General features: G+C 38.6%; 3 protein-coding genes across 4 annotated transcripts; 1 reads left to right on the top strand and 2 right to left on the bottom strand.

Moving 5' to 3' along the window:
- Positions 1-11: 11 nt before the first annotated feature.
- LOC146388850 (cytoglobin-1-like) lies at positions 12-5,654 on the bottom strand. Its single transcript, XM_084926397.1, has 4 exons — positions 5,436-5,654; positions 5,200-5,342; positions 2,040-2,271; positions 12-1,066 (listed from the first exon to the last, which is right to left on the bottom strand). The coding sequence occupies exons 2-4, from the start codon at positions 5,340-5,342 to the stop codon at positions 902-904; spliced, it is 540 nt and encodes a 179-aa protein (XP_084782523.1). The 5' UTR covers positions 5,436-5,654; the 3' UTR covers positions 12-901.
- A 2,415-nt stretch (positions 5,655-8,069) lies between these two features.
- On the top strand, positions 8,070-19,771 carry LOC146388849 (phosphoribosyl pyrophosphate synthase-associated protein 1). 2 transcript variants are annotated; one of them, XM_084926395.1, is made up of 11 exons: positions 8,070-8,480; positions 8,740-8,792; positions 10,088-10,154; positions 10,266-10,438; positions 10,529-10,644; positions 10,756-10,811; positions 11,015-11,160; positions 12,217-12,258; positions 14,812-14,882; positions 16,479-16,625; positions 18,105-19,771. In XM_084926395.1, exons 1-11 carry the CDS (start codon positions 8,398-8,400, stop codon positions 18,261-18,263), a joined length of 1,113 nt encoding a protein of 370 aa, XP_084782521.1. In that variant the 5' UTR covers positions 8,070-8,397; the 3' UTR covers positions 18,264-19,771. The 2 variants fall into 2 exon arrangements, with proteins under 2 accessions (XP_084782521.1, XP_084782522.1); XM_084926396.1 differs by lacking the exon at positions 12,217-12,258 and having other exon boundaries at positions 8,071-8,480.
- Positions 19,772-23,818: 4,047 nt separating this feature from the next.
- LOC146388848 (ras-related protein Rap-2a-like) lies at positions 23,819-25,414 on the bottom strand. The gene has a single exon (XM_084926394.1). The coding sequence runs from the start codon at positions 25,270-25,272 to the stop codon at positions 24,646-24,648; it is 627 nt and encodes a 208-aa protein (XP_084782520.1). The 5' UTR covers positions 25,273-25,414; the 3' UTR covers positions 23,819-24,645.
- Between the last annotated feature and the right edge of the window lie 2,524 nt (positions 25,415-27,938).

The raw sequence follows: 27,938 nt of genomic DNA, 5'->3' as shown, positions 1-27,938 counted from the left end.
GGAGCAGCAGATAAACAGAGGCTTTTCTTTTTATTTGAAAATTGAATCAATTACAGATACAAACGTGAGCCATGATGAAAAATGTACAATCGCCACATTTAAATGTAAAAATGTAAAAACGTCTCGTATACTTAAGAGCTAATAAAGTGGCTACAAGTGGATACAGACTGATAAAGATTAAACATCTGAAAGACATCATACTGTTTAGAAAGAATGCTGTTTACATTTCTGTTTCGAGATATACACATTCAGCAGAAGGCACATCCAAGTCAAATGTGACCTCTAGTCCACTGGTGGGTCTATGTTTGCATTTTCTTCCTCTTTGCTCTCTCTCCTTTTAATGGTTTAGCTTTTTACAAGAGTACAAATGTAAGAAGGTGAGCTGATTTTTTTTATTCTTCCCTCTCTTTCTTTCTGTCTCTCCCTCTCTTATACACACTAGAAATACACTTTACTAACCACACGTAAGAGTGGACGTCCCATGATGATCTTAGATTACATCAAGCTGTATCTCACATTAGAGTCAACCGATTAATGTCCTATGAAGCCTGGAAATCAGAAGGTTTCCCCGCATGCCTGCCTATGTGGAAAAGAAATAGAAAATTAAAAAAACCCAAACAAAAACCGAGTAAATGTTTGTTTTATATGTGTAATTCTCAAGGCTTATATTTTATACCATCAATTTACATATGAAAGTGGCCATTTCACATTTTTCTCATGCAACATTAAAAAAAATTCAAACTACGACACCAGAAAAACAGAAAATGGACACAATCATGAGTAAATCATAGTATTACGATATGTATGTATATAAAACTAACTTTTACTATTAGAGAGCGTGTATATTTCTAAGAAAATTTTACTACTTCTTTTCCATATGGGTAGTCCAAGTTTAAAACGTTCAACCAGTCGAGGTTGAGAGCTTTTCCCAGCCCAGTTCCTTGTAGATGGCAGAGATACTGCAGTAGACCGTGGCCAAGAGGTTTGTCCATGCTGCGCCCACCTCAGGTGTGATGACCTCTGGAAATTCTTCTCCCAGGACTTCTAGGATTACACCGCTCAGAATCTGAGTAAGACACAAACAAATGTGCTCAGGACATTGATGGCGCGCTTTGACTTGTTTTTCCCTGAAAGTGTTGACCCCCAGTCTCGGGTTTTTGTACAGTTGAAGCAAAGAAAGCATAACATGTCCAATATGCAGACTGGGAGGGATTGAGTTGTGCTTGTTATCTTTGGTCAGATGCATGGAACTGTTTTTCAAATTTGCAAATACACTAGCTGTCTCTTATCTTCTTATTTAGTGTCAGTTTTTTCATATAACTCTATGTTTCAATACTGAATCAAAGGAATCTCAGATGGGAAGGGTTGCTAGCAGTCTCTGGCGCTCTCAGCTAATTAATCTGGTTTCCTGGTCCAAACAGCTGCGTTGTGCATCATATTAAACGGTGTGCAGCTGGTTTCTGTTCACGAGCTCACAACAATTGACTGTACATTATGTATCTGCTTAAAACTACATGCAAGAGAAAAAACATAAAAGAATCAAAGGACAGGAAGCAAAACCAAGTCACAAAATTATGGCTTGTGGAATACCAGAGGTGGCAGGAAAGAGGAGTTTAATGACCAACATAATATAAAGTGGTTTATACTGTAAGGTAAAAACCCAATGATACAGAGACAACCCCAACAATCAACCAATCCCTTCTGAGCAAGAACTTGGCAACAGTGGGAAGGAAAAATTCCCTTTTAACAGGAAGAAATCTCTACCAGAACCAGACTCAGGGAGGGGCGGCCATCATGACTGGTTGGGGGTGATGACATGCGTCATATGCTTGACATTTATCACATTTGTCTCACATTGTATCATTTCCTGTGAATGCAAAATGATTTATTGATCATTTTATGCTAACCTATTAAACTGACTGACTGTAAATATGTGACTCTACAGAAGCACATGGTGCAGACTGAAAGACAGTTTTTTTTTTCTACTAATGTCTTGGAGCGTGCTTTCTGCACAGCTGTTCACGCACTGTTTGCTTTACCTTGAAGTACACAGGCTCCACCTTGTGTTGGAGTGCATGGGCCTTGGCCACCAGCTTCAGCACCGACGCCACCTTATCTGAGTTGTCAAGGTTTTCCACCAGTGTATTGATGGCATTCATAACTCTCCGAGCATGCTTCCTGAGCTGGGCGCTCTTCTCCAGCTCCTCCGCGTCCTCAATGTGCTTGAACTGGTTGAAAAACTGCTTGGAGGAGGGGAAGTTGACAAAGAATCTGCAAAGGAGGAGTGCTAAATGAAAGATACGATATATATACATACGTGTAACTGCTGTACTATTCTCATCTTCCTTCTGCCTGCAGCCTCATCCTATAAACCCACGTTCCCTTGTCAAGTTGGCAAGATAACACGAGTAAACACTAGCGCATGTATAAGGGTGCTGCATACTTTTAGTGTAAAATAACTGCATTAAACTGATACTGTGCAGTGTGGTTTCCATACATTTGCAAAGGATTTACAACCTAAAGGCTGCAGAGCTGTGATCATGGCAAAGAGCTGAATAAATAGATACTTTACACAGTGATTTCACAAGTTCTGTTGTACTAAACAACAGCTGTGGTTAGGTTTATGAAATAAAAATGAGGAATACTGACTAAATGACTAAATATGAAATAGTTATCATCATAAATAAAGTTATAGCTTCCTTTGCTTTCCAAACCAATTAATATGTCACACTGGAGAAGGAAAGCAAATCTTGTAGCATCAGATAAAGACTCCCAAAGCGTGCACTAACTCTGATATTCTGGGAGCTTTTCTGTTTCATAACTGTTTTTGCTTTGATAAATGAATGGATGGAGACTTCTTATTGTATTTGCAGTTTAAGGCCCTTTGCCATTCAACTTATAAGGTAGTATACATATGCGTATCCTTATTTCGTACCTGAAAACCCAGTGTGATGAATAACTCTATTGTTTTTAAAGAAAAACAGTTCCAGTCCTGTTATCAATGTCAATATTTGTTGTTTTACCCATTCTTTGGGATGGAATGACAAAATTAATATCAGGAACATGAAACCTGTCTCCTCATACACATTGTTTTCAAGCCACCCACCCTCGCCGCTCCTCGTTTGGGAACCTGTTGGCTGATGTTTCTAGTTCTGCTCTGGTTCCTGTCAGGACTTAAAAAAACATAATCCTGCATACTTTCCAAAAAAAAGTAACATGCTTATTACAGATGAGGGTGTGGGTATTCTATGCTTACTAAGGTTGCTATGATCACACCTGATACTTCCTTTTCTTTCTGAGTGACACTGAAATTATAATTCCTGCAAAGACAGATACAAAGTTATACTTATGTTGGAATACTCAGTTTGTCATCTCAGTTTAAGCTCCGGGTCGAGAATTTAATATCGCTGCGCTCTTTCTGAAGACAGCAAATAGTCCTTTTAAAGATGTTTTCTTTGATGCTCAGAAGTATCAGAGTGAATTAACAATGAGGAACCTAAAAACTTACCCCCTCCCACAGTCTGGGAAGAGGGCCAAAGCATCTGGTTTTTGGCTATCGGATCGAGATATCCCATCTCCTCCCTGTCTGTAGAGCAACTAACAGAAAAAGGAAGCGCAGATTTACACTGTCAGATCTGCAACACATGGCTCGATATTAAAGTTTTACTCGTGAACTTAAACGTCTGAGGGAAGGAGGTTGGGAGGCGGCGCATTCATTTTTCAATCCTGGGTGTATGGGCTTCTGCAAGTGCCGGAGCAAAATAATGAACCGTGCTGTTTAATCTTTCTGTCTTTGTAATTGCATGTGACCTGTGGTTGCATATAAATAGCCTCATTAGTTTTTCATATGGTCATTGGTTCTTAATCCTTCCTTATCTTATTTCGAGACTAAATGAAGAGCTGAAGTGATAGAAAGTTTTTCATTTCAGAGACAGAGCGCCGAGATTTGCTACTTTAGATCCTATCTGACGACCATAAAGCCGACGAGTTTGAAGGATTTGCAGCGTTAGGCTTGAAGTTGGATACGGTGGCAGGATCTTTTCTCGCTGGCTGAAGGAGACTTTTGCCAGGACACGGATATCAATCGGACTTTATTAATCAAATTCCCGAAGGTCGCAGGAAATTAGTGATGGAATATAAGCAAGACAATATGAAAGGACATATTTTAAATACTTTTTTATACTATTTTCTGTTTCTGTAGGAAAGCGCAGCAGCTAAATTCCATCTTTTCAACAATCTGTGAAAACTACATTACTAATGGTGATTGTATAAATACAGTATTACACTCCCTCTCAACTTTCACCTCCTGCAGTCAGAACGGATTATAAAGGCATGCTCTGTCGTGCATCGAATCTCGTCAAACAAGAATTCCATTCAAAGCCGTCACACTTCTGCTAAATCCCTGCACATGGATGATTTTTGCAACATTTGCTTTGCTTAACTTTCAATGTGAAAAAATGAAAGTGTGGTAAGTGCAGGAATCAACCAGCAAATCAACAAAATATGATGTAGTAAATATATGAAAGACTGAATACCTGCTGTGTATGTATCCACTGTAATAGAGAAAAGAGGAGGATTTTAAATGTCTTACAGCTGGTGATGGAGTCATGCTGCCATAGGTTGCCAAGCCCTCTACACAGGCATTCAATCAGAACCTCTTCTGAGAGGGAGTGTGCCCCTTTCATGGGCACAGATGGGGTTTAAATGTTTGACCTCTGCCCTAACAACTTAACAAACAGGATTAAGAGAGCGTCACATCTAAAGAGATGACTGTAAAACCTGTAAAAGTCAGCAAGCTCATTGAAGTTGAGCGTATCCTGGATTTTGAAGTTTTTTTTTTTTAAAAGTCTGCACTGGGGAACAAACAAGCATCAGCTGTTTTTTTATTGGCTCCTGCTGGTGCGCTGACGGTAAAAGGGGGTAAAAGGCAAACCTTAACTTACGTGTGGTGAACTATATAATAAAGATGGAAAGAACTTTCATACCAAAGTCTCAAAATAGGTGATATTACACTGTTTGTGCTATATTTTTTAAAGCATGTGAGTAAATAGATGCATAGCCATAAAAAAGGATGATAAACATCAAAATAGTTCAAATATAACATTCCTGCTAATTATAGACAACATTTTTCACAGTACTCTTTTTATTATTTTGGTGTGAATTAGATATTTCCTCAAACATACATAGAAAAGGAAATACCTGACTAGTATGGCCACCCCGACATCATCACAGTTCTGGTAGACTTTTCCCCAGGAGGCCTGGATCATCACCCTCTCCTTGTCAGTCAGCGGGCTTGGCCGCTCCAGGTGGTCCACCTCTCCGTCTCCCTGCGTCCTCTCCATCTGGAAACACAGTGTGTAGTGAGCTGAGCACATGCAGAAGGCAGGGCTGATGAGAGCACCCCTCCCCCTCAGGCAAATAAACACAATTTGTACCTTTTTTTTGTTGTTGTTGATGTCTTTTCCTCTTGTTTGTGTCTCCTATGTGGTGGCAGAAGGGAAAAGCAGTTTCCTGTTTTCCACCCCTTGTCCCTGTGAGAATCTCTGCTCCCGACCTCTGAATCTCTGCTGAGCGAGAGTGTGAGTGAAGAACGGGCTAGGAAAAAAAAAATCACACAAGAAACACACGCAGCAGCGAATGAGGAGGAGCCTCTGTACTCTCTCTTTATACACTCTCCCTTCCCTGCCTCCCTCCTTCTCTTCCCCTTCTCTCCCTCTGCCCGCCTCACCTTTGTAGGTGGTGTTTAATGAAAATACGATGAGATCAGAAACAAATCCCAAGCAAGGGAGCCGGATATGTCATGCACGTAATGTGTGAGCGCAGATACAGTGTAATGTCAGCATGGTAAAATAAGATAAAGGTGCACACTCTTAACTTGTTTTCCCTCTAGAGTCCCTCATGCAGACTTTCCAGGAGAATAACCTGGAATGATATTGAATTTCTCACAAGCTCCCTTTATGTAAATGAAAAAATAAATACATAGATAAAAATCATAATAATAATATTAATAATAATAAGGTGTTTTGTGCTTTAACTTTTTCATTTTCTTCCTTCAAAAGCAAACGTGTAGCTTTGCTGTGGTTGGTGTTATCAGTATAAGGATATATCGCTTCCATGTGGTGAAAAAAAAAAGCTTGAGTAAGTTGTTATTGCTGTTTTATAATGAATTGGCCAACCAGGACCCAGGTAGCCTGGAATCTGGGAGGTAAATGTGGGAGGAGAGCAAACACAAGACCAGACACTGTGACTTAGGTAATATCAACTGTCTTACAAGGGGAGGTACAATGTACAACTCTGCGTTAAACATTGACAGAGTTGATAGTATGCCATTCAAGTTGGTGAAAAAAAAAGTAGACTTAAGGTAGATGTATCATAACCAACCATTCAAAATAGCTTTCCCTTACCCCGTCTGCAGAGGCAGTGCCAATTAAACAGGGGAAATGAACAGGGGGATAGTGTAACACGGGAGGCGGGGAATTATTGCTCCTAAGGTGTGCAGTGAGAAACATTACAATGAGATCTGGGTTTCGTGATCAAAAGCAGAGCACACAGGACACAACTTGACACGCAGTGTTCTGGGCAGGCAACAGAATGGAACTGAAGGCAATCAGAGCAAGTGGCCTGCACTGGGCAGGTAGACAACAAGGTGATGGGTAAGTGCTTCAAGCAGAACGGTTTGTCAGAGAGACTGCAGAGTGATGCTTCCGGTGATGAGATGATGAGCCACAGGTGTGCATGCCGATTGGTGCCGGGGGGGGGGGGGGGGGGGGGATGAAGAGGAGCTATAGAGCCCAGGCCGTGACACATGCACCATCAGTTCATGTGTGAAGCTCATTATAATGCAGGCATGTGACCTTCAAGCTGGCTCGTCAAGATCATGAATATGCGCACAATCCTAACCGTGTAGGCTACTCGTCGACCTCATGTAAGCGTACAGTCAGGGCTTTACATTTGCTCCTTTACATTTTCCAAAGATCAGCACCACCATGGCTGCCTTGCCACCACTGTCTTACAAGTTATAACAGTAATTATAAGCATCACATTAAACCAGTGGTATACAAGATATTGCATCCCGTCATGGTTGTAAGGTGTACAAGAAGCCACACAATTAAAGGATGGTATGTTGTTCATGTGCATGCTGTGACCTGTGGCCCCAGGTCAGAGTATTATTGTGGATAAACTTTGGGATCAAAAAACTTTATTTTTACAGGTTTATGTAGACAAATCCACATACCTCTGTAAACACTTCATGACTCCTTGAATCTCTAGTGGTGTTCACACCCACAGTAAATTCAGACCCTTTTTCACAAACCTCTAACGCACTCTCTTAAGAAAAACAATAATATTATCGTCCAAAAGAATAACTGCTGTAACTGCAGTCAGTACAGCGTTAGTGGCATCTACTGGACAGTTGTGGTAATAACGCTTTATAGTGTCTTTATTTTCTTTTTTCTTTCTTTCACACAGTTCGCTATCTCGCGGTGAAATTAGTTTGGGCAGTAAAATATGGTCATCTCATCTTAACTGACTGACAATCGCACTATGATTAATCTATGACAACAACATATTTCATCTATCATATATTAATCAAAATTTAAAAAAACCTGTAGTATATGAAAATAAAATAATATGAATTATTATTATTTCAATTAGAAAGTTTGTAAATTTGCTGGAGTACATATATTTTATGCTACTTTGACCGTAATACAGTAAATAATTGAACTCCGTAATTAATTTTTAAAAAAGCTTTAACCTACTTGGCTTGCCAAAACAGTTAAGTGTTTATTTAAAAAAACTGAAAAATTTAATCTTACATAGACAATATGCAATAATATGAAATGACGAGTTCATCTAGTCACTTGACTATGTTCACATTTTGCTCAACTATATTTTGGCTCTGAATAAATTACTTTTTTAACATAATATTTTCAGTGTGTCATTAAACTATTGCTTAATTAATGTAATCTCTTGGTTAACCAAATTATTACCAGATTATTAGTATCCCTAAAGAAAACCGCCCGTCTGACATTCAGTACAACTGAATTTATGTTTTTTGATCCGCGGTTAAGACTGACCCGACGGGGATTCCGTAGTTAACATTATAAGCTACATTGCTACCTGAGAGAGAGGCAGGTGTCAGTAGACTTCCGGCGAAAACTGCGACAATAATTTGACAAGCCAAAATAAGCAAATCTTATTTTACTGTTATGTTTTAGCTAACTTTGTGCCGCACTCTGACGGTCATTCTGGGTACATCCGCTCCCCTAGCAGGCTAATTTGAGCCAGCGAGCGAGTGAGCAAGCTAACGACTACGTCAGAGAAAAAAGGACAAGAAACTAAGTGGTTAGAAGGAATAAGGTTGAGCTGTTGACAGTGCTTGTCAAGTTAAACACCAGAATGAATGTCGCTAAAAGTGCTTATCGAGTATTTTCTGCAAACTCCTCTGCAGCATGCACAGAATTAGCCAAGAAAATAACAGAGTAAGTAATGCTTTGAACCGTTAGTGTTAAGACTGACTGCTAGTTAATGTTTAATGCCACTAATAGTGCTTCTTTAGGTTGTTGGTCGGTGATAATTGTGGAGAAACTTCACTGCTGACACTTTACCATGCATAGTGAGTGTGGTCTGTAATGCGTGGATGAATGAATTAGTCGTGTGGTGAAAGCCTGATATTGTGTGTTGAAACTCTGCAGCTGGCAGATGACCATTAGGTTGCCATGTTGTGCTCATGTTTCACAGGCGTCTGGGTGTGGAGCTGGGGAAGTCTGTGGTCTTCCAGGAGTCTAACAGAGGTGAGCAGGGTGTTATGGCTTTATATGCAATTTTATTCCAACTGTTTCTGGTCAGGTTTTATCTGATATGTAGCCTTGTGATCTGATACACAAGTAGGTGAGGGTAGTTAGAGATTGTGTGCTAAAGTTACTGTAGTTGATATTTTTATGACTATTTGTTGTTTCGAAATGTCAGTTTCAGATTGTATTTGAATTTTTCCTTTTTATTAAATGTACAATGTAAGTGCAATTTTCAGGGACAGGTGTAAGACTTGGTATTTCAATTTGTTCTGCTTGATAAGCTGATTTCTCACCAGAAGTGGACTTTATAAACAGCTTGTCCATGACTTTTCCCCTCTTATTTTAATACCTCACTCCCAATGATCACTGTCGCCAAGTGCTTGCTCCTAGGGGCTCATCTGATTGTTGGACTTTCCTTTGTATTATTGTAGGGTCTTTATCTTACAATATAAAGCACCCCAAGGCAACTGTTGTTGTGATTTGGTGCTATATAAATAGAAGTATCCTCTAGATCAGGGATGCCAAACTCATTTTATATCATGGGACACTACAGCCCAGTTTGACCTTGAATCTGAACAAGCAAAACTGCTTACTGTCAGTGTAAAGAAGCTTAATTAAGCTTATATAATACCTGACATATCTTAATATAAGAACAATACATGTAGTTTCAATAACATGGTTCATTTTTCTATAAGATAATGAAATGCTGCTGTTGTAAAGAAAGAAATCTGTCAGCACGACTGTTTGTCGTGTACAGTTAAATTGTTAGAATATAATGTGTAAAATTACAGGAAGAGTTCTGGTTATTCACGAACAGGCCTTTGCTAATTAACAGAAAACTTCCTATTTCATTCCTGCAGTAGTCCCATTAAACCACATTTCTATAGTAGATAGTGGAAAATCAGGAACTTTTATGTTATTGATGTGTTTATCAATTATTTACTAGTTTTGGTGTAGTATGAATGGTCATTGAAGAAATTGATCTAGGACATTTTAGCTCAGATTATCAGTATCTGTACCACTGTCTGTTTCATTACGGAAAGCAGAGCTTTCCTGATAGTCGCATTAAAAGTTGTTGGCACAGGATTGCTGTGGAGTAGGGCATGGATATTAATACAACACGACTGTTGCAGAAATTAATGGAATCCATCAAAAATAGCACATTGTTCATGTAATAGAGCTACAAGATTTCATCAGTTTTTAGGTCATGAGACGTAAATGTACAACATCCCGTGTGCTCAAATAAACAACAAATGTGTATTAAAAAGTATTGGTGAAGTATGTTCTCTGTTCAGAGACTAGAGTGGATGTAAAAGAATCTGTTCGTGGACAGACCATCTTCATTATCCAGACCATACCACGGTGAGTATAGTAGGATGTGCCAAACATTTAAAAAGGTTATTAGATTATCACCAAACAGAGTCATCTGAAATTTTTTTTTTTTTTCTTTTTTTTTTTTTTTTTTACAATCAGGGATGTGAACACAGCCATCATGGAGCTGCTTGTCATGGCTTATGCCCTCAAGACCTCTTGTGCAAAGAACATCATTGGAGTTATTCCTTACTTCCCCTACAGCAAGCAGTGCAAGATGAGAAAAAGGGGCTCAATAGTGTGCAAGTTGTTAGCTTCCATGTTAGCCAAAGCAGGTAAAAATAGCAAAAAAGAAAACCTCAATCTGTGATATGTTCAAAGAATCTTTATTTGAGTTTGATTATTTGATGTCTTTTACTCTGAAGGATTAACACACATTATCACCATGGACTTGCATCAGAAGGAGATCCAGGGCTTCTTCAGCTTTCCCGTGGACAACTTGCGTGCCTCCCCTTTTTTGATTCAGTACATTCAAGAAGAGGTAATGATCCCTGTCAGATCTCTGCTGTGTGTATTCTAGTGACCTGTGGATCACTCAGTCCAGAACTCCCATCAATAAGTCTAATAAAACTGTTTCACTCTTTATTGCCAGATCCCTGATTACAGAAATGCCATCATTGTGGCAAAATCCCCTGCTGCAGCTAAAAGGTAACTGATGCAATACACCACTGATAATTTCTGATAATCTTTACATCAGATATATATTGCAAAAATAATTTCTGTCCTATTCTATGCATGCATATTTAGATACATATGTATAACTAACGTGCATATATATACATGGTGTTACTGGTAATAATAATAATGTTGTTATTGACTAATTGTTAATTATTATTATTACTATTTTATAGGGCTCAGTCCTATGCAGAAAGACTGCGTCTCGGTCTGGCTGTGATCCACGGCGAGGCTCAGTGTTCAGAGTCTGACATGGCTGATGGAAGACACTCCCCACCATGTGTACGCAACACAACAGGACACACAGGCCTGGAGCTTCCTTGTAAGAAAACCCATATGAAAAGCATTTATGTTTAATTTTTATAATTTTTCTTGTAGCTTAAGTGCTCCATAGATATTACCAGCACTGATGATTTGCATTATTTATTGTTTCTTTCAGAATTTTCTCCTAGTTTAACTCTTCAGTTGTCTGAATTTTTAATGTTAGCACTTCATTGTATTTATAATTTAACAGACCTTTTCACAGCAGACATTTAGAAGCAGAAAAAGCACAGGTGGATTGATGAGTTTATTAATGATGGCTTAAGCGTCACAGGAAGCTATGACAATTAGCTAACATGCGCAACAGCATCAAAGTCAGTGGGATGCAGTCATGGTAGAGTTCACCTGTGTTTTAGCTACTGTAGCAGTTTAAAATGTCTTCTGTGGGAAAACAGACAAAATACAGCTCTTATTCATGCTAACCTGTTTTGAGCTGACGATTCTGCCGTTTCTCACTCATACCATCAGCCATACTGCAAGTAACTGATTTTTGTTTTTTATTTATTTTTTTGTTAGTGCATGATTTCGTTTCTACAGATGAGCTACTTTGACTCATGCTGCATCGGCAAGCTGCAGTTCCTAACTTACAAAGTGTAAACTACAATGTAATCATAAAAGCGCAGTCTTCTGCTTGTTTCTTGCCACGTTAATTTAACTTTTTTTTTTTTTTTTTTTGGTGCGAATACATGTGACTGGGTGAAGCTTTTATAGTGCTAACTCTGAATCTGAAGTAATGTCAAATGAGTGTGTCGTTGGCAAATGACTCCAAATTTGTATCCAATATTTAGTTGATTATTTTGTTTAAAAAAAAAACCCAACAAAAAACCAACAGCGTTGTGCTTTTAACCTTGACTTAAAAAATCCTCTTTTGGAACTGTAACTCACAAATGGCTTCATCCTTATTTTTTTCTTATTAGAATCAGTCTGATTTGTTGTGTCGCTTTTTAAATTCCCGTCAGGCCGAGCAGAGGATTTTTCAAGTCCTGGCGTCATGTGTTGTGTCGTGTCAAATATTTGTGCATTTGTGTTTAACGTGGTGTTTATTTGTTGACAATAGCAGGCAAACAACAAGCTCCGTTCCCTGGCATAGAACTTCCAAGTACGACCGTAAAATTAATTTACATCTGACTATGAAATGATTCCTCTTCAAATGGTTCCTCAATTTGCATGTATAGACAAAGGGTTTGTGTTGCATCTTGTGAAAATACAGTCTGGATTCAGGTTGGTAAAAACAAAGTGGATGATTAGTGCTCAAACGAATTAAAAGACCAGTTATTTTCAGTTTCAATATACTGTTTGCATTATGCCACATTTCTGTGACTCCAGACAGCTAGTTCTACAAGATGGTCAAACCCTCTTTTTTGTTGTGTTCTGATTTTTATTTTACTTTATTTTATTTTTTAAACTCCAAATCCATAAATCAAACCAGAACCATACCAAACATTCTTTCTGTTTTTATTTTGTAGTTGAACATCTGGACTCATCTTGCCAATCAACACATTGTGCACCCATAAAAAACCCGCCCTTAAAAACCTGATTAACATTTGGTCATAACTGCATGTCATGAAACAGTAACGCATGCATTTGAAATCTAACATCCAGCGACGGGAACAAAAGATGTTGTGAATGGGACGGTTAGTGAATTATAGCATATAGCATAATCGTAGTAGTTTTAATATGCTGGATCAGATAACCTATTTTATTATTGAATAGTGTTGGATCAGTCAGTTACTCCTACAGGTCTGGACCAGCTTTTCTTTTAAAGGGACCATGTTTTTGATTCCAAGCAATGCTCCCAACAGATAATGCAGACCTTGGTTCTTGAGCTGGTGGTCCTCCCAGTGTCTATCCTGCTTGGCTGAGTAGCCTTGTAGGTTAAGTACCATTTGTCAGCCACACTGGTTAATGGCAGCTCTCCTCTTGTGATGCTTGCTCTTGGTAATTTTGCTAGGTTGTACGTTGGTGGCCAGGAAAAGAATATAGGTCCCAGGGATCTGTTAATTTTAAGGCCTGAGGGTAACATGTAAGAAGTATTAAAAGATTTATTGCTTATTCACAAGATTACGTAAAGAGTTAAAACAGAAATGTCTGAAATTTAGACTTCTGAATTCAGGATATTTTATTGAAGCAGTTTAGCAAGGGCAAAGCAAAAACCAGGATGTATCCCATCTCCTTTCGCTCAAATCATTTCCAAGACTATGTAATACCCATAGGCTCAGAGCCACTGACCCTTTACACTAAGAACCGGTCCAGACTTCCTGTATATGGGTTACTGGCTGATCTAATGGGTGGCATATTTAATGTGATGCAAAGCTTTAACTCTGTTAGGCCGTTTGGACAGGTTGGGCATGCCAACCTGTTGATTTAACATTTTCTACAGATAACTCAAAGTATCGATACGTTTTAGAAATCTGAAATTAATTTCAGAAACCTCTGAGCAGACATTTTCAGGACAATGTTGTAGCACATCAACAAACTGTCGAGACAATGTATTTTAAGTGTGTGTACCGCTAACAACATGGCTCTTGCTGTTTTTGGTTGATAGCAATAAAAGACTGAATGTGACACTCCCAGGTTTTCTGATGCTGTGGGACTCACGGTATTCAGCAAAATGTTCTGCAAGGCATGCCTCCTCCTTTCTCTGCTGCTTTATACTTTTCCTGCACAATCGGCTTGGCTGGCTGATTGTTTATCAGTTGATTGTTTCCTCAAAACCCTCTAAATGACTGCATTTACATGCATACCTGTAATCAGAAAACAGCTGTTTTTGATTTGGGTTACATGTCAGAGTGTTACTGATGGTTCTCCACTTTAAGTACACTGCATCAATCCTTATCTGAGGATAATTTTTAATGCATCAGTTGAGAATTAGAGACATGATAAGATCTGCCACAAGATGAAGCACTTTCATGTTTTATTAACACATAGCGATATGTGATATGATATCATGTGAGACCAGAAGTGTTATAGTGGACGTCAGCACTGATGCAGTGACAGTGTTGATGATAATCAGAGCTTTTCTTAATAGAAATAAATTATATCCAAGTCACTGTATGTTTTTTTAAAGGGTGGAAAATTATGGCGTGCATGTAAAAGTAGCAGCACTGATGTTCCACTGAAGACTGATCCCAGAACACTGGCAAGTGTGTATGAAGAAACCCTCATCGGTGCTTGCCACTGTTGACCCATGTGAAATAAGACTGTGTGGTGCTTATTTGATTCATATACAGAGTGCTGCCACATGCCTGCCACAGCCTGGCAACCTAACATGTGTGTCAAGGCGGTTGTATACATTGTCTTCTGATTGGGTATCCTGGGCAGAAAACCCTTAGGCCATTTGATCTTTGCATGGCATGTTTTGTACTATGTTTGCCATTTGAGTTTAATCTTTTAGGGGTAGGAGGGGTAGAATGGAGGGAAAGTGTAATCAAGTGCATTTGAAATTTAAATTGAATGCAGCATTTCTACGAATCATTCACATCATGCAATGGAAAAAAACAATGATTTGGAGTGAAAATGAGCTTAAATCGCAAAACAATTTTCTCAACCCATTTTACCCAATCTACTGAGATTTATTTTTGATTAAGTGAGAAACTGTACGCATAACTTCCTGGAAGTGCTCTCATGGGCAAACTGCTCTTTTCATTTCCAGTAATGATGGCCAAAGAGAAACCTCCCATTACTGTGGTTGGAGATGTGGGAGGAAGGATTGCCATCATCGTGGTAGGTCATTTCTGCTGCTCCTTCCTTAGTTATCATTTCCATTAGCTTTCGTGGCTAACTTTAGCTGATGATTCAGCCCTCTTTCTTGATAAAATCTACCAATGCAACACTACAGCTTTCTTTAAAATGATTGGCTAGTTCTTTTTGAAGTGTGATATGCTTACTGTCTGCCAGTCACTTCCTTTAAGTGTGTCTATTTATCCAGTGTATACTGCACCAAGTGTTTTTGCAATTCTGGTTTTGCACTGTCCTTACTTTACTTGGTTACGTATGCTCTTCATCTTCTGCTACATATTTTTGTTTTTTATTTTTCCTTATTCGTTGTAAGTTATCAAATTCTGTTTTAAAGGATGTGAAAAGATCTAATCCAAGCCAAAAAATGGGAAAACTGACATTTAAAAAAAATAAATAAATAAAAATCTTCTAATAATAATAATAATAATAATAGAATCAAGTAGGGCTGTGCGATATGACCAAAATCTCATATCCCGATATAAGACATCTATCGTCCCCATAACGATATAAATCACAAAAATGCAACATTTGAAACATGTGAAGTGTTTGCAGCTGGGCGTCGTGTACCTGGAGTCGAGTGTTTTAACCGATGCATGAAACTATACATTTTTAGACATAAGTTGTAACGGCCGCCATTTTCTTTGTGAGTGTTTATTACACAGCGTGCTGCGGGCGGGGAAAAGCCTGTTCTAACGTTTGAGTCTAAGGTTTATTTTTTTAGCACCTGGCGACACCTTTTTTGCTTCCCATCTGTAAACACTGCACACTCTTTCACGTGATTCGGTTTATTTTGAAAAGTCTCAACAGGATCTTGAGCTTTATTGTGAAAGGTTTATATGGAAAATAAACAAGCGGTTTTACCGTCGTTGTTGCTAATGACAACGCACAAAAACAGGCGCTTGTCCGTCTGTAGTGTGGTTATATTAAATATAAGAGAAAGAGAGAACTTTAAGAAATTAATATAGCCACTACAGTGACCATCAAAACGATGAAGAAATATTACCGTGAACAGTTTATTTTGCGACACCATGAAACAAACAATAGTGTAAAATGAAACGATAGATGTTTTTACATCGTCATCCGATATATATCGTTATATCGAACAGCCCTAGAATCAAGTAAAATATCCAACAAGATGATCAAATTCAGTCTTTGAGTGTGATTAGTAGGGGTGTAATGGATCTTTCTGTCTTTCTCCTGAATCATTTGGTACCCAGCGCTTAAGGTACAGACGCTATCCCTTCTTTGTTTTTAAAATGGGAACAAAGTTTTAACTTCTTTTTTTTTTTTTTTTTTTTTTTTTTTGTTCGAACAATATTTGTTCTTTGTGTATAGTTAAAAAGCAGGAAGTTAATTCTAATGGTAAATATGATCCAGTTATCTTTCTGAACAATGAGCAATGTGAGAGTTTTGACACTTCCTAATCTTTTCTTGTTGACAGTGTTTTTGTATATTTTGTATATCATTACACTGCTTGTGAGCAGTGCCGCAAGTATATCACCAATAATCATAGGAAAAAAAACACAAAGAAAAAGGGAGATGCAGTTTTAACTACAGATTGTATTTTTTTTTTTCTGACAGGATGACATCATAGATGATGTAGGAGACTTTGTCGCTGCTGCCGAGATCCTGAAAGAGAGAGGAGCCTATAAAATTTATATCATGGCCACACATGGTTTACTTTCTGCTGACGCGCCACGTCTCATAGAGGAATCAGCCATTGATGAGGTGAGGACTGATCCCCCCACCCACGCGAGAACTGGTTATACATGTATTTGAACGAAACTGTCACACAAGCTAAAGGAGAAGTGGTAAAAAGTCTTTTTTTTTTTTCACGGGCTATCATTTGTTCATTGTAAACAGAGTGTAAAACGAGATGCTTCCTCGTAGTGGGCATTTTTTCCCTGTACTGTGTAAGGAGTTTCATGATCTGCTGAATAGAAGTTTTCATTTTCACTTCCTCTGAACTATCTAGAAAACAATAGTTGCAGTTTACTCTACATTTATGACTTATTAAAAACAAACAAGTGAGATCTGAGATCTATTAATTATTAATTGATCTATTAGTCTCTTTAATCTTGATCCACATACTGGTGAAAGGACTGGTAGTTGGTGCTTTTCTACCCTAAGCCCTTAATACATACATGCCTCATGCACTCATTCATACTTTATATTTAATATTCATACACCGTTGCACTCCAATGAATGCACCTCAGGCTTCAGTATCTTTCCCATTAATGCTTTGGTGTGCAGACTGGAGTCACCAACCCTCTAATGACTTGCTCTAGCTACTCTACTATAGCCATCCTGTAGCAAAGTGTTGTAGTACTACCAGAAAAGCTTCAATAATTCCAGTGCCGTCTAACACATTAGTCAAAATCTGAATTGTGTTCATCTGGGTCGATGTCTGGTAAGTGTGAAAACCACAGCTGCTTATTCACATCATTTTCATACTTGTCAAATTGTTCAGTTACTCCTCGTATCATATGGATGAAAAAACAATCATTCTTATCAGGGTAGAAAAAGAGACAAGTGGGTCCAAGCCATGTCTCTGTCAGCATAACAGAGCCACTAAATTATCCTACAGAGTCAAGATTCAAGTTTTTGCTTTCCTTTGAACTTAATACTATTGTCGAAACAAACAAACAAATGTTATCTTAAAAGTTTGCAGAGTGTGAAGGTGGCAAACTCAGTGTGGGGCTGTTTCCTAAACTGCTGCAGTGCTCATTTATTAAGAATTATAGAAATAAGTTATTCAAACAACAGAATCAGAATATTGATCCTGTGCCTCTTGCACTTTTCTGATTGATTGCACGAAGAAGAAAGAAAGAAAAGTCAGGGATGGCAACTAGGAAACACTATACCTGTGATCTTCTATTCATTGTACAAGTATTCTTTTGTCCTCTTTTTGAACTTGGGACATCTTTCTTTCACAAAACTGAGATCTGAGTAACAGACCTGAGTCAATGGCAGTATTGCTTAAGTGTTTAATTATGTTTTGGGTCCAGTTTATGTCTTTACCGACTTGTCCCTTTTTTAAAGTAAAACTTACACCCCCCCTTTTTCTTTTTTTTCAAGTGCATGCCCATGTTTGGATACTTGCGTTTCAAGTCATTTTAAAGCAGCTCTGTTAATTATATGTCAAACTAATATTACAAAAAAATATATTCATAGTATAAAATGTCTGTGTTTACTGTGGGTCCTCAGGTTGTGGTGACCAACACAGTTCCCCATGAAGTACAGAAGCTGCAGTGTCCAAAGATCAAAACTGTGGATGTCAGCATGATATTAGCTGAGGCTATCCGCAGGATCCACAATGGCGAGTCCATGGCTTACTTGTTCCGCAACATCACTGTGGATGACTAGTGGCATCAGACGTTGTCAGTGATAGAGAGCAAGTCATAATTTCCTGTGTTATACATGTTTAAAAAAAAAAAAAAAAGCAATGTAAGTCATTTGAAGAGATTCTATAAATTGCCCAAAGTTATTTATCTTCTTACCAGAAGTTATTAAAATATATTTCACTTGTTAAAAACTGATACGTTTTCGGGCGTGTCGTGGATATTATAAAAAACAAGACCTGTTTCAGTTTTTTAAGGCACGTCTCGCTGCTCTCATTCATTTCACTTGAACAAAAGATGCTTTGTATTGGTATTATTTTGTCATACTCTAACAGTACCTCCTATCTAGTGACTGAGCTTAATCTGCAAAGGAGAAGAGCTGGCAAGAATTTGTTGGCTTTACTAACCAACACCTTGCCAGGTCTTGTGATCAGGGCTGCTCAGGCACTGATTTCTTTGCACTGAACGAGGCATGTTTCATCTAATGAGTAAGAACAAGTATACAAACTGTAGTTCTCAAATGATCATTTTTATGCAGCTTTTCTTTGCATCCTCTGTGGAAATATTTTGGGAAATAAAAATGTTTTTGAATGTCGTCACCACAGGTTAAAATGTCACTCACTTTTGTTGTATTGCACTCTCAGCAGGAAGTTAAGAGCGAATGGCTTCATACCACCGCTGCAAGCTGCTGTGGGCGAAATGAGCCTTTATCATATTCTCGCTTTATTAATCGACTGAAATGCCGTTAACTATTACCTGATTGTGACAATGCACTACATATGACATAGCTAAAGGGAGGTGTGCACCACACTATTGCCAACTGATGCAGGGAGCTGCGATGGTTTGGTTGAATGCCTTTGATGAAGGTGAATATTGTTCTCTATGTGTAATTAAAAGTACAGATAATTTGTGCTACCTACTTTAGATGGCCTATATTGAAGCCTTGACTTGGATAGACAGTTTTGCAACATACTGACATCTTTGTAAGGTGTCCCCTGTTTGTGCATTTGTTTTGCTTTCTAATTTTTAAGATGATTTGCAACACAGCAGCACAGTTCTGATGTTAGTCTCCAAGTGACTATGGCCTCTGAGAAAACTTCAGAGTGAAGGTTGACTGAAAATGACTTTATTTTCTATGCTGTTTGAGCCTTTTGCTCAGGGAAATATACTTTAGAAGCCAATGCACAATTATTTGCTCTTGTGCTTATGAAGGTGTTTTACTGTTGTGTGCGCACACCCTAATACTTCGAGAATGTCTTCCATACAGCAGTACTGTACACCTGTGCTCGTTTTATCTTATCATTTAGGTTTGCTATAGATGCTGGATGTTATTTGATAAGGTTGGGCACTCTTGTGCACAGAGTTGGGTAAAAATGCCATTGCCATGTCAGCTCAAATTTCTGTCCACAGCGTGTTTCAGAAATCCTCTGTATTTACGGTTTCCCTGAACCCCTCCCCATCCCAACCCCACCTTTCTGTCAGACTGTACTGTGTTTGTCACTGTTTGTGAAATTAAAAAAAACATTGCCTCTGGTTCTGCCTCATCTCTACCAAATAAGGAATTTTATTATTAATTAAATCCACAGCATCTGCCACTTTTCTGAAAAAAATGTTATTTGAATAACTCCCTTTGCAAAACATGTGCACCTTAAACTACTATCTATCTATACATTCTAGATTATTTGAGTCTGTTCTGTTTCTCTAAAGGCTGCACCATGTAATGAAAATCACATCTAATTTGTGCTGCATCAATCAAAAAAAACAAAACAAAAAAAAAAAAACGCTTATTAGCTTTATAACATATGTTATAACACTCAAGCTAAATAATTGCATCCATATTACATTTCTGCTTAAAGGCTACCACATAGCTTATAAAGTCACAAGCCTGAATTTGACATCAGTTAACACAATGGGGCATCCATTAAACATAAGTTCTAATAAAAAAGAAAATCAATCTTTAGCTGTGTTCTTGACATACTGCCTGACTATGAACCTTATGTAGACTGTTTGTACTATATGGCATAGCCATTACCCTTTACAGCTCCATCACTTTCACTTCAGAACCTCTCTGAAGCCTTTGTGGTCCAGGACTGTTTCCAAAGAAGGATGTGGATTCAGAAATCAAACTGGATTCTCTGAAAACCAAAATAGTCACAGAATTTCCTTTTTGTTCCATAGCAGCTAGTTTACTGATGCTGTAGAGATGCAAATGTCTGTTTAGTTTTATAGGTTGTGGTGCTTAACAAAATTTATTGGAAAAACAGTATATGGGGACTGGATTAAAGTTTAAGAAGTACCAGGTTTGGTTTGTGGGCCTTAGTTTTGAATTCAACTAATATGTAATAAAAGAAACTGATCTGTCAGAATCAGAGAGATTTAAAGATTACAGATACATCTGCAGTCCAAATGTTCTATTTCAGCAAGGAAAAGCTAACATTTTGTTCCATTTGTAGTTTTTGGCTACAAAGAACCAGATTTCTCTTTGCTTTTCTGGGTTTTTATATGTATTCTGTTTGGATATTTAATGAATCCTGCTAAAAAGATCTTGCAGAGACAAATGTAAAATTGAATACAGCTTTATGAGAAGGCTTTCATTTACTTTTAACATGCACTGTGATTCAAATGTTAGCATAAAGATCCAGTATGCAGTTGCCATTAGGTCTTACCACTTCCTGAAAAACACCTGATGTGGACGTCAGAGATCCTATACTTGTTCAAAACTTCTCAGGTATGTAAACAGCACTGAGGAGCTTGGACCAAGTCTAGGAGCAGAGACAAACACTTTGCCAGGCAGTGTAGGGATTTCAGAGGTCATACTCACAAATCAGACTTTTCTACTTGTTGCTATAGTAGCAGTAATCTTATCTGAGTAGTTTGCATTTCCTTAACCCTTATCTACAGCTGAGCCCTGTCCTCTGCCAGCAACCTAAGTAAAGAGGTTTAAATCGCACCTGAGTTTTAAAAGGCAGGGGTCCCCCCTCCTGGGTCTTCGTCCATGTGCTGAGAAAGATGGGTTTGTGAATCTCAGTGGAGCAGCTGAAGGCAGCTGTGAGTTTAAACAAGGCACTAAGAGGAACTAAAGATGTGATAATTACAGATCACTTCCTTGTCTCATTCTGAGGAAACAATGTACTTTATCTGAGCATTTTTGGAAAAAGGAAGTGCACCTTTTTGTCTCTTTCTCTAAGCCTGTGTTGCCTTTTAACAGTCAGGAAATGCTAACAATGTGTATGAAGTGCTTTTAGAGAACATGAAAAGTGAACATTAAATAGCACGATACTTTATCATGCTTTATTAGGCAACTTTGTCCTGTTATTGCTGCCATTGTTAAGAGTGGAGAATTAGATAGAGAACCATCTGGAGTAAGCTCTTTAGTCAAATCATCATGTGAATTTCTTGAAGCAGTAGATCAGATTTTAGTCTCACCCCACCAGTTTGGTTGGAATGAAAACCTCTTTATCAACATTTGTTGCATGTTTCAGTATACACACAGTAGACACAAAATCCAGCTAAACCAAACATGTGAGACATTACTCATCCAGATTTAATCTCAGTAACTAATTTTACTTCAGATAATAAAATTAGTAACTAGATTTTATTTTGCACTTTAGGAGGTTTTGGAGACATAGTCAGTGGTCTCCCTCTTCAACTGCTCATTAACACAAATATCTAATCAGACAGTGACGTGGCATTAACTCAAGATGACCTGCTGAAGTTTGAACAGGGTTAAGAATTGGTTTTTATGTTCAACGGGCTGGTCTGAGATTTTCCTGTGCAGCATCTCTTGACTTTACAAAGAATGGTCCAAGAAACATCAAATATCCAGCAAGCGGCAGTTCTCTGGGTGCAAAATACCTTAATGCCACACATCAGAGGAAAATGGCCAGACTGCCTCGAGCTGCCTCGAGCTGATAGGAAGGGAATGGTAACAAAAAGAACTACTAATTACAACAAAGGTGTGCATAAGGGCATCACTGAGCGTGCAACATGTCAAACCTTGAAGCAGATGGACTACAGGAGCAGAAGACCACACTAGTGCCATTCTGTCAGTTATGAAATAAGGCTAGATTTGGCACAGTTCATAGTGGTGTAAAGGTTTCTTGCCATATTTCGGCATAGTTGAAACGCCACGGCCTACTTGTGACCACTGTGCGCCCATCTTCTGACAGATGCTTCCAACAGGAAAACAGACTTTGTTATAAAACTATCATGATCTCAAACTGGTTCTTGCACATGACGATAGGTTCCCTGCATTCATGTCTGTGAAGGTTCTCAGTCATCCAGGTCATTGTAGTCTAAGGAGCCAAGGTGTGACCCACACCCGCTTTCAAACCTTGGCTCATGTGATTAGGTAGAGGATCATCAGGGGGTCGTTTGTCCCTCTTTGAGGGGAAACTCCCACTGGGTTTAAATCTGGGACTCTCCACCATTTGACCTTAGAACTGAAGAAGCTTCTCGGATGAGAGGTGAAACGTCTTCAAGCAACTCAAAGAAGTCCAGACGCTTTTCTTTAAAAGCTCCTTAGGCTTCCCTGTATTCAAATGACCTCCACAGTCACCAGAGCTCAATCCAATAGATCACCTATGGGAAACCTGCAGCAACTATGTAATGTTGTCATGTCTCAGAGGAATGTTTCCAGCACCTTGTTGAATCTGCGCCACGAAGCTGTTCTCGAGGCAAAAGGGGTACAAACCAGTACTCACAATGTGTACCTAATAAAGTGGTCATCAAACAATGCACACATCACCAAGTGCACCACCAGAGGGCAATGCAGCACAAAACAGAGCTTGTGCTGTTGAGATTGTGTTAAAGACCAACCAAGCGATCCTATTAGTTGATTTAATCCACTCAGTACCAACATAACTTTTCTAGGGTCTTAGGAACAAACTGTAAGACATGTCAGTTGGGTGATTCAGCAGTTTTTTTACATTTCCGTCTTATAAAAAACAAAAAAACAAATGAAAAAACCTTTACAGATCTGGTTAGACCAGCCCCATTCTCTAGAAGGGAGGTATAGTTTGTCTGTAAGTTTTGCCACAAATGCATTGAAGTATGCAACAAGAATTAGTGTCTGGGCACCTGGGCTTTCCTCCTACAGTACTAAAATTTGCATGTTAGGTCAAAGTTTCTGTAGGTGTGAATGTGAGTGGCAGTGGCTGTCTCTGCACCATTAGCCCTATGATAACTGGGCCAACAGACTAGACAGTCTCACCCCACCAGTTTGGTTGGAATAAAGAGACCCAGACCCTGAATCAGGACAGCAGAAGAAAATTGATGGATTGATGTTGAATTGATTTGAATTCTTATTATAAGAGAAACAGTATAGGAGGTCTGTGCAGTGTGAATCTTTTTAAGGACATACAAAATAAAGTTGTTTTATTTATTTAATGGTCAACTGTTTTCAGGTGTTAGACTTTAATTTGTTGCTTTTTTTAGATTCATAACTTTTCACTTATGACTGTGAAAACTTCCCCTAGTTATACAGTAACTTTCATACCGTTCCTGTTTGTCTCTTCTGCTGCTCTGTCAAATAACAAAGTCACAGCAGTAAACAAGATAAAATAGTCGGGATAGACAGGATTAAATTCAAATCTTTTATTTAACTTGAAATAAGCGCTGAATAAATACATCGAACATGCCTTTGTGGCTCTTTGTGGTGTCACAATAAATAGAAAATACCACATTAATAAGAAAAGAAAAACAAAAAAAACCCTTTATGCTCAGATTTGCAATGCACTTCTGTCAGCTATTCTTTAAGACAAACTCACATAAATAAACATCAAAGTAGAGAGAACCAGCAGTGAATGTGCTCTGTGTATTTAAATGTTAGCGGTTTTGCAAACAATCTTCTAAGAGCTGTAGAACAGGTTGCACAAGCATTCACAAGAAAAAAAGTTTAAATTTGTCCTTAGTTGTTCACTTGATTCATAAAACTGACAGATGCAGACACAAAAACACTTTTGCATTTATATGGTTTCACAGTTATTGCACTTTTTTTTTAACAGCAGTAACATAAAGGCCCCAAATCAAACATTATCATATATTTGTATGTAAAATTAGCTCTGCACTGTCACCATATCTTACATTTTTAACATTCACAGTAAGTATTTTCGAGCTCAGCCACATTCCACACTGTCTTTAAGGTCGTATTTGTTTACATCATCACATGTCGGTCCTCGCTGCAGCATCTCTGTGCTGTCAGTGACTCTGTGGGGCTAACTGCAGTGCTTACAAGACTGATGGACAAATATTTTACTGACTCAGTGTCTCACATGAAGCTTAAGATGTATAACAGCATTTCTTGTTTTGCTTCTGTCCAAATCTGACCCTTGCCAACGAGGAACTTTCTATTTACAACAGTTTTCTGCCCCTCAGTCTCTCTTTGTCCTTTGTGCATCTCAATATCGCTATGAGAGGAGGCAGCTGTTGGTTTTGTTCATAGGAGGTCGTTTGTTGCTGTCTGTGGGGAAGGTTTCCCGCCTCCGGCACAGTGCAGGACTGAGCCGACTAGGAAGATTGGCCTGCTGGAGCAGCTCCCTGAAAGCTTCCAGGACATTGATGTTGTCTTTGGCTGAAGACTCCAAGAAGCTGTGGTTCCAGTCCAACTCCACAGTGGACTCCACGTCCTCGCTGGACACCTGTCGCTCATTGTTACGGTCAATCTTGTTCCCTATCACCACAATCGGTGTGTACTTGTCCTCTTTGATCTCTAGGATCTCATCCCGCAGACTCTTGACTGCCTCCAGAGAGTCAGGGTCATCCACAGCGTAGACCAGAGCGAAGGCATCACTGTTCTGGATGGAGAGCCTGCGCATGGCAGGGAAGGAGTAGCTGCCACTGGTGTCCATGATGTTGATAGTGACTTTGACACCCCCCACCTCATATTCTTTCCTGTGGAGCTCCTCCACTGTACGCCGATGCTTTGGCTCAAAGGTATCTTTGAGGAAACGTTGGATGAGGGCTGTCTTTCCCACTCCACCTGCTCCCAAAAACACCAGACGCACCTCTGTCTTCTCTTTCACTTCAATAGACATCTTGATGTGCTTCTTCGTGTAACAGGAAGAATTTGCCTTTTTTCACCCCTCTATTCTTCTCCTCTTTGGCTGTGGATCCTTAGCCTGGAAGGTGTTTTGATGACAATGATGAAGAGGGAAGTGGTTGGCATGTGAGTCTGCCTGTGAGGCTACACTGCTCATTTATTTACACACATTGCCTGCCCCCTTCTGCTCCCAGCCAATCAGCAGGGAGCAGTGTCTCCATCTTGAACCTACACCAGCCAATCAGAGATACACGTAAATCAAGTCCAGTAAGAGAAAAAAAAGGTGATACTGAGGCTTTCACTGAGAGTTTTTGTGTGCAGTGCAGAAAGCATTCCTGACTGCTGGCTCAACATCAAATATCTCAACACATCTGTTTATCTGAAAAATAATACTTCCCTTTGCAGCAAGGAGGTTAATCATTTTCATCTTTTGCTAAAAGTTTGTTGTAAAAGAGTTTATACTATAATTTTTTCACACTCAAGTGGAATTTTTCTTCTAACATAAAAGACTTAATACTCAGTTGTTGTAGCACCAGAATCAGAAAAAATATTTAAGGCTTTTGGTCTGCCTTCATTTAGGCAACTACAAAGTCGATATCAGCCACAGTTCTGACAGATCAGCTTTCTATGTCTAATAGGCAAGTCTCATATGGAGCATAATGTTTAAATTGTTTTAGCCTGCTAAAAGTTGCTGCGCACATGCAAGCTGTTTTGTAACCCATTTTTGTCCTTCTAATATTGTGACTGACTTATTCACATCTATCGTACCTGATCTCTGCTTTGTTCGGTACTGATGGTCTTTTATCTTCTTCACAGATCTCAGAACAGAGCAATAATGAAAAATATAAATCACTGTAAATAAACACGGTTTTGGCTTTATTTGTCCTCACTGAAATATTGTAATTTAAATTTACTGGTATAAGAAAAAGAAAGTAGTCACAGGATTCTGTGGCATTCAGTACAACCTTACTGCTTCCATAAGAAGCAGTATAAAGAATTAACTAGCAGCCAGTTGGTGATAATTAAGTGCACATCATTAACTGATAATCAGCAAGCGTGAGCACCTCTATAAAGGCATAATTTTCACAGTGTGCCAGTCTAGTGCATTCAGTTGTCTGTTAACACAATCTTCCCAGAAGTGAATGTCCCAGCAAATTAACCACAAGGTCAGACTGTGGAACGCTCAGAGAAATTGTAAAAAAACCCAAAAGCTACATCTCAGACTCTACAGGCCTCAGTTAGCATTTTAAATGTCGAAGCTCATGACATGATAGTTAGAAAAAGATTGAACAATTTTGGCTTTTTTGGAAACGTCGCCAAAAGTCCTAAGGCTTGTAAAGTTGTATCTGAACAAACTGCAAGACTTCTGGATAAATTTCTTTGGGAAACATGAGAGGAAACTGGAGATGTTTGTACATGCAAAGCGGCATATTTATTGTGTAATTCACTCTAAATATCCAAAATAAATTGTCAATTCATGTCATTTTTGAGTTTACTGATTTTACATCATGATTGTAATGCATACTGCACTCTACTTAACGGGGAATGTTAATAACCAGTAATATACTGGCTAATTCAGGAAATAAAACAAGCACACTGTCACCGTTTTCTCTTTTGCAATAAATATTAACTGTAATACTTTTAAAGTACAGTTTATGATCTTACTTTTATTCATTAGGGATGCTAAGTTTAGACTAGATGTCCATATTGATCATATTTCTCTAAAGATGGAATGCAATGTCTCTCTCTGCTCAGGTTTTCACTTCATTGGTGAGTATTGGTGCAAAAATAGCTTTGGGCTTTTCCATTCTGTGGATGCATAACTTTGTTTTGGCAGCTTTGATAATTTCTAGCTTAAAAAAACAAAATACTGATAAAATGCTAAATTCGAGAGTTCAAACCAGCTGGGGAAGTTAGTGTAGTTTTTATTTACAGTCTTGACCGTGAACAGTAACTTTATTTTGGTCTGTTTTTCTTCAGCATGATCCATTTTTTGATATGATTTACTTTTGTTTGCTTTTTTAAACATCCACTCCAGGCTTCTCGGATGTTAGATACAGATGTGAGAATAGTAGCAGCACCAGCAGTGATGTAGCATTGAGCTGGTGGTCGCCTGGAGGCGTTGGTTTCTGTTGACTGACTGTCACAGTGGAAGGAACAATTTCTTTTTTGAGCACATGGCCTTTCATATGGTCACAGGATCTGGTGTTCTGTTAAGCAACTCTGTTTTTTGCACACTGGTTACTCTGATATTATTCAGCTATACAAGAAGAAGAAGAAAAAAACCCTTATTTTGACATGTAACTGTGGTTTGCCCAGCATGTCTGCCTTTACTGTCCAAAGCAAAATGAAGGTTACAGTTTAGAGAGATGTTACCCAATGTTCTCCTAACTTCCAAAACAGTTTTTGAGTAAGGTATCAGGAGCATTAATTCAGTTGCATAAGTAATATAATATAACAGTTGCATAAGATACATATTATATCTAATGCCTATCTGTTTATTTCTAACTGTTAGTTCAGCAGGGCGTGTCATATTTACACGCCCATCAGTCAAACACTCACGTTTCACAAGATGTTTCCTTGTCACCCTTCACTGGTCCAGTGCCATTGCTGGATACGCACGTACTCTGTACGTAGTCTGTACTTACAGTTGCAAAGTTT

Source organism: Perissodus microlepis, chromosome 4, assembly GCF_051167445.1.
Source record: "Perissodus microlepis isolate ML-2025 ecotype Zambia chromosome 4, ASM5116744v1, whole genome shotgun sequence".
Taxonomy (NCBI): Eukaryota; Metazoa; Chordata; class Actinopteri; order Cichliformes; family Cichlidae; genus Perissodus; species Perissodus microlepis.
Note: the sequence above shows the minus strand (reverse complement) of the source record. Positions and strands in the feature narration are given on the sequence as shown.

What these genes read in the sequence shown, in the direction of transcription:
- LOC146388849 (XM_084926395.1), top strand. Translation starts at nt 8,398, where the DNA reads ATGAATGTCGCTAAAAGTGCTTATCGAGTATTTTCTGCAAACTCCTCT. An exon ending in TTCAGTACATTCAAGAAGAG is followed by an intron (nt 10,645 to 10,755) that starts GTAATGATCCCT and finishes CTTTATTGCCAG; the next exon opens with ATCCCTGATTACAGAAATGC. An exon ending in GAAGGATTGCCATCATCGTG is followed by an intron (nt 14,883 to 16,478) that starts GTAGGTCATTTC and finishes TTTTTCTGACAG; the next exon opens with GATGACATCATAGATGATGT.
- LOC146388848 (XM_084926394.1), bottom strand. Translation starts at nt 25,272, where the DNA reads ATGTCTATTGAAGTGAAAGAGAAGACAGAGGTGCGTCTGGTGTTTTTG.
- LOC146388850 (XM_084926397.1), bottom strand. Translation starts at nt 5,342, where the DNA reads ATGGAGAGGACGCAGGGAGACGGAGAGGTGGACCACCTGGAGCGGCCA. An exon ending in GGGGTGGCCATACTAGTCAG is followed by an intron (nt 2,272 to 5,199) that starts GTATTTCCTTTT and finishes CCTCCTTTGCAG; the next exon opens with ATTCTTTGTCAACTTCCCCT. An exon ending in TGGAGCCTGTGTACTTCAAG is followed by an intron (nt 1,067 to 2,039) that starts GTAAAGCAAACA and finishes TGTCTTACTCAG; the next exon opens with ATTCTGAGCGGTGTAATCCT.